The sequence below is a fragment of the Drosophila obscura genome, unplaced genomic scaffold (genome assembly GCF_018151105.1).
Source record: "Drosophila obscura isolate BZ-5 IFL unplaced genomic scaffold, ASM1815110v1 contig_14, whole genome shotgun sequence".
In the NCBI taxonomy this organism is placed as follows: Eukaryota; Metazoa; Arthropoda; class Insecta; order Diptera; family Drosophilidae; genus Drosophila; species Drosophila obscura.
The window spans coordinates 2,009,595-2,015,850 of NW_024542724.1; the positions used below are offsets into that span (position 1 = coordinate 2,009,595).

Genomic DNA, 6,256 nt, shown 5'->3' on the forward strand with positions numbered 1-6,256 from the left:
GAGAGCGAGTCGGTGGGTGAGAGAGAGAGCGTGGGAAAGTGGGGTGGCTTAGGAGCAAACTAATTTGTTTTCGGCTTTATTTTTTGGTACGCTCCGGTGGGAAACACCTTTGGGCCCCTACGCGCGCTTTTGATTTTTAAGTGGGGGAACTTGCATTCTTTTTTATTTATTTTTGTTTTGCGCTAGAGACATTCCTCAGTCATATGTTTAGGGGCTCACCTACAGGAAGGATTATGGGTCATAAAGGTGGGTGTAGGAGGGAGGATTCAAAAACTTGAACAAGAACAACAAACATCCAGTGTAAGTGTTCCCTTTCCGTGGATTAATAAGCGTGAAGAATGGCCTAGAAAAGGATTAAATATCTTTTCAGTCCTTCTGTAAATACACTTTCCATACGTAACCAAGTGGATGCTGTGCTCCTAATGTTATTAAAAGCCTGCTCTTCAAGCTCCACTCATGTGTGACAGCGTAGGGCAGGCAAAGTTCCATTTGCTGCACACCTACGATTGGGGGCCATCATCAGGTGGCCTGGCAGCTCATGGGTTTTTCATTAGGGGCGCGTGCCTCTGTCCCCAACTTGAGCTCCGGCTGTGGAGACTGATAACTGGCTATTCATATGGCACTGGCCCCCGTCCCTGAACGAACTGAGGCACACACTGCTTATAAAGCAATTCAATTGCTGACGTCGTCCCCAGCTCATTTGTCCAATTTGTCCAATTTGCATGCGGATCAAAGATGTTCCCTAATTACCATGGGCCTTCCTGCCGTCTCCTCCAGCTACTCACTGATGTCTCTCTGTGTGTTTCGGTGCACTTGTGTTAATTTATTGTGTGGTTAACGCTGTTACTGGGTGCTGGTGGTGGCCTACAAAGCTACAGCCCTTGGGCCTATGATTTACTTAGGTAAAGAAGTTCTTCGACTGTGGATAGCCGTCGGGGTCTGTCTGCTGGAGATGCTGTCCGTACAGAGGGTGGTCGTGCTCTGCCTGGCAGGGATCTACGCTGGGAGTGGGGTTGGGGGCTCGCATCAGAGCGGCTGCCTCCTCCTCGAAGTAGTGCTGATCCTCATTGCTCTCCCTGTCATTGATGTGTTGGTGTTGGTGCTGCTGCTGCTGCTGCTCTTCCTCTGAGCATCCCGGATATCGAGGCGTCGCAGAGGAGCGGATACGTTGAACTGGCGCTGGTGCCGGACCATAGCCAGTTGATCTCTGGACAGAGCCATATCCTCCTGTCAGACGTCTCGCTGGCCAATTGCGCTGCCCCTGGGCTGGTTGGGCGGGTCCAACGGCCTGATACAGATTAACCGGTGGATAGGGGCCCACCTGTGGATAGGGGGGACTCGCAGTCACATCGTCCACGCAGTCCACACCCCTTATAATGTTATTCATGTAGATCGAGTGGGGCAGACGCTGCCTGTACTTGGGCCTGGGTCGGGGCACAATCTGCTTGTTGGTCACAAAGTAGTCCCGACGCTGCGGCTGGGGCTGCGTTAATCCGATCCTCTGGCGCGGTTTGGCAAACGAGCCCTCGTATAGAATGGGCTCCACATAGTTCTTCACGGGCTTTCGGAATCGTGGTCCTGCTGGCGGCCTGGAGTTTGCTGTGAATCGAAGCCAAATGATAAGAGGGAAGAGGGCTTCCATTCGATGGAATGATTATACTTACAGCTGCCGTAGGCTGGCATAAACTGCGGACAGAGATTTGTGTCCTGGTCATCGGTGTCCACACAGGGCTCCTCTGTGGTCGAGGTTGACTGGGCTCCATCCATGTCTGATGCTGAAACAAAGAGATCTGAACAGTGGTTTAGCCTTCTCTGCCACTGCTGCAACATTTTACCTTCTTCTGTTTCCTCTTCGGTTTCTGGGAAATACTCTTCTGCATCTGTGTCATTTTCAGCTTCAGCTTCAGATTCAGCTTCGTTGGTGGTTTCCATATCTTCTTCGCAGCTCTCTTCAGTTGTCGTTTCCGGCTCGGATGTTGTGGTCGTCGTCGTCGTCGTAATGGGTGTGGAATTGTCTTCCGCCGGCAGTTGCCTCATTTCACCCACAGTTTTGTTTAGAACCACGTGGATGACCTCGCTGGGCTGGCTATCGATCTTGATTTTGGGTGTGTCGGGAACTCTGGCGTTGCCATTTGCTTTGAATTTAATTTGAATGGTCTTCGAGTTGCTGCCATTCTTGTTAGTTGGCATTTGAGAATTGGTTTCTTGAGGAGTGACTGTGTGGTGTCGCTTTTTAAACTCTAGTGCGTAACCGGATTTCAGGTTGGGATTCTCGTTGAGTGGAATTGCTCTGGTGGTGCGGGGAGTGGCTCCTTTCTTTCTGGTGGTTCTTCTGGTGGCTCTTCTGGTGGCTCTTCTGGTGGGTGCTGTCGTTGTTGTCGTTGCTGCTGTCGTTGTCGTTGTCTCCTGCTCCGTTGTGGTGCTTTGTTCTTCTTCTCCTACGGTGCTGGTGCTGCTGATCTCTGTCGTTGTATCCTCCGTTGTGATGGCCTCCTCTGTGGTCGTGGCTCCGGTTGTGCTTGTTGTTGTTGTCGTTGTGGTTCTGGGAGTGGTTTGCTTTCTGTTCCTTCGATTTGGCACTCTTTTTCTTTCAGTGGAGCTACCAACTGTAGCCTCTGTTGTGGCAGTTGCACTTACTGTGGAGTTTGAATCGGTGTTTGTGGTTGCATTTTCGCCAGGGTTGGCAAGTAATTTTGTCTCGTTATTTTCAGTTTTGGGCATTGCTTTCACTTCCTTTGGGCCAGTGTTTGGCATCGCTTTCACCTCATTCTGGGTCCTGGATTTGCTTGCCTTTGACTTGGGATCGCACTTCTTCTTGGGCTTTCGCTTCTCAGACGATTTCGGGATCTCTGGCGCCAGTGTGAAGTTGGCGCATGGGTCATGCTTCAGGAGTGGAGTCCGCAGCAGGATAAGCCGCAGAAAGCAGGGATGATCTATGGAATAATCCTGCACCACTGCCGGTTCACAGGGCGGCAGAAAGTCCTCACACTCTGCGCTCTCCTCGACATCGCCGTAGATTGTAAAGTCCTCCTCGGAACCGTTCTCATCGCAGCCAATCGATGAGGCCGGCAGCACGGAGATGTCCCTCAGCATGCGTCCTGCATTCGGGTATCCATCCCCATCCCGGAGCATCATCTCCAGCAGTTCCATATCTTCTGGGTCCAGGGGGGAACTAAGTGAACATTTGAGTTAATTTCTTTGGATCCCAATGGATGCATATATGACAGCTCACCTTAAGACCGCAGATCCAGAAAGCAACAGCAATAGCGACAGCATCATCATCATGATCGTTGCTGGAGAGTTTCCATGGAAGTGTTGCTCCAACTCGATCGACATTTGGCTTTTGTTGACCATTTGCGAGTGTCGAATGTCAAATGGTCGCCGACACACGTATCTGGCCGATACAGAACGCTTTGCTTTCACTTTCTGCCAATTGAGACATCGTTCTGGCCCATCTGTAAGCCACCCACTGCCACCCTTTCCCCCTGCCATCTGTAAAGAGCTCATCATTTTGTGATCAGCTTTCTCATTAGAACGACCGAACGAACGAACGAACGAACAGGTGGGTCTGTCTGGCGCTCTCGGTCCGGATTTCTATCTTGTCTTGATTTGTTTTCACTTTCGTTCAGTACGTGACTTCTGCTGAGATCAGCATTAATTTTGAGTTTCCGTTTTACCTTTTTGTTGGCGCCTAGGCGTACCCTACCCTACAGGTGACAGCTAAAAGAGGGTGTATATGGCTAGAGGCGAGGATTTAATGTGTATCTTTTTACAGGGCATGCCACAGTCGTTTTTCTCGTTTATTTTCTGCACTTGTTCTCGCATTGTATTCGCTTTTTATTTAATTTGTTACTACTATTTCCATTTGATTCAACATCTCGTTTGCCTTGTTTCCGTTTTATGTTAATTACTTTTATCATCCCATTCGAAAGGAGTTTAGTGGCAGCAGTAGGGAGATATAGAGAGGTAGGGGGGTACATCTTTTGGTCCCATGGGGTCTCTGACTAAGTAATTAATACCCATAGAATTGTTGTGGTTTTTCACGCTTTGGCTTCAGTTTATTTTCGCGGTGTTCCAGGGGAAACATCTGTTCAATTTGAAAAGCAGTCGGTGACTGTTCGAAGGGGCCTCGCCTCTATGATGGCATAGAACATACCAAAGAAATAATGTAAGGCAAGCTATGGCCCAGTATCTTGTCACTAAGTTATAGCGTTGCCTGTTTTTCGGCTTGGAGTACTCGTATTAGGTTACATTTTCAATAGTTCGTGACTGTTTGCTGGGGAAATATTTTTGGGGGAGAAAGTTAGGATAAAAACACGAACCGAGCTGATTTCTTAACTTTCGCTTTTCGATGTAAAACAACTCGGAGAAGGAATCGGAGATTGGCCCGAGTGCTGCCTATCAGATATTCTTTTCCTACATCATATTGTACATACATTCAAATGCATCCAAAATATTTCCCATGGTATACATTTGATATTCATGCTAAAAATCTCTCACTGGATGTTCCCTGTCACATTCCCAAATGTCAGAGCTTAGAGGAAAACGAATCCATGTGGAGGGAATCAGCTTGAGGCCTAGACTTGACTTGACTTGTCATTAACAAATGGAATTCGCTTGTAATTTTTCATTCCAACCGATTTTCCAGCTGCTCAATGTAAAACGATGTAACCGCTTGAGGCAAGAGGAAAATGCTTGCTTGCCCTCTCTCTTTGTCATTCAATATTTGCCCCTCAGCGAAACATTTTCAAATCAAATGGCAGCCAAAAAACGAATTTACATGCCAAATATTGTTCTTGAAATGATTATTCAATAGAAACCTTTAGGAAAAGGAACCCAGAAATGTGTCTTAAAGAAGATTGTCCTTTTGCTTGGTGTCGTTGTCATGACTGAGCATGCAACAGTTTTTGGGCTCACAACACGAACCATGTTGACAGAAGCATATCAATGTCACAGTGGCTAAGCGGCAGGGCGGGGCATGACAGATGGCGAGACTTCCAGGCAAATAATGGAACACGAAATGAAAAATATACAAGTTAATTTATGGGGAAATGTTCTGGTTGGAGCTCGGTGTGGACTTATCCTGGGGGTCTGAGGTCTGGGCACGGGGTTAGGGCTCGGTGTCTGTCCACCGTCTTCCGCGTTAAGTTATGTCGCGTGGACATCGTGAGCATTCAATTTGGCGACGACTGATATAAACCAGTTACCTAACACCACTTATCGCTATGTGCGGCGGTTGGCTGTGGCATGGGACTTCTTTTTCGAGTTCTGTCGAGTTTGAGGCTGTTGAAACGGACTCAGGTTGGGCCCTGGTGACACTGATGTGTGCGATCAATGTAACCCGTCCAAAGTTGATAAGAGTTTGCCATTTTGTCATTGACTTGACTGTTTAAAATAATGTGATGTATCGGCATTTTTTTTATGACACAAATACGTTAATTGCCCAAATGTGTGTGCATGCGTGCATATCTTTCTTTGCTCTGTTTCTTGGTAGTCGTCTAATGAAATCGAACCTCTGGACTTTTCATGGAACCCAAAATGACTCACACTCGTATCAATTTTAAATGAATTTTTACAAATTAATTAAGTGCTTTGATATTTTTTCTGACTATTTATTTGGGAGTTTCTGCAATCTGTGCAAATTTCTATATATAGAAATAAGCATATATATCCAGAATTTCGTCCTTCAGTTGCTATCATAGTTGCGTCATAATGCCCAAAAATAGATAATTATGTAGTGCCATCTATATACATATATGTATATTTACCCATGGCTAAGATCGGTCGAATCAAATTTAAGTAAATAAATAAAATTTAAAATTAAAATGACGCCACTACAAAACGGCAGTAAATGGAACCTCAAATTCCCAAATTCGCTACATTGTACCTAAGCATTCTTAGCTACATAGTCTTCGCAACATATATGAAATTCCCAAATTAGCAACATTGCTCCGCAACACCCAGATATCGATATCATTACAGTACTCGATAGCCGTAACCGATTCAGTACAAAAGTAGGCGCGATGTTTAAATGATGAAACTTTAAGGAACTCAGTCCATTCTCCCCTTATCCGTGCTGTAATAACCTTGAATTAAACGTTTATTACGAAGCTCCTTGGCTCCTTTCGGATTTCATGTGCGCCATTTCGTGCACACCCTCAAGATCGGCGTGTCCAAGCAGAATACTATGCAATAGTCACGCACCCCTATTGTGAACCCCAACATATACAGACTGTGAATCTCTACCTCCTTGGGG

At 46.5% G+C, this 6,256-nt stretch overlaps 1 protein-coding gene across 1 annotated transcript; it reads right to left on the minus strand.

The window, feature by feature from the left end:
* Positions 1-821: 821 nt before the first annotated feature.
* On the minus strand, positions 822-3,943 carry LOC111070348 (mucin-5AC). Its single transcript, XM_022360804.2, has 4 exons — positions 3,233-3,943; positions 1,836-3,172; positions 1,665-1,790; positions 822-1,599 (listed from the first exon to the last, which is right to left on the minus strand). The coding sequence occupies exons 1-4, from the start codon at positions 3,334-3,336 to the stop codon at positions 899-901; spliced, it is 2,268 nt and encodes a 755-aa protein (XP_022216496.2). The 5' UTR covers positions 3,337-3,943; the 3' UTR covers positions 822-898.
* Between the last annotated feature and the right edge of the window lie 2,313 nt (positions 3,944-6,256).

Bases quoted from the DNA above. Each gene is read 5' to 3' on its own strand.
- LOC111070348 (XM_022360804.2), bottom strand. From the start codon at position 3,336: ATGTCGATCGAGTTGGAGCAACACTTCCATGGAAACTCTCCAGCAACG. The intron at 3,173-3,232 runs GTGAGCTGTCAT...ATGTTCACTTAG, and splicing joins TCTGGATCTGCGGTCTTAAG to TTCCCCCCTGGACCCAGAAG. The intron at 1,791-1,835 runs GTAAAATGTTGC...ACCACTGTTCAG, and splicing joins CGAAGAGGAAACAGAAGAAG to ATCTCTTTGTTTCAGCATCA.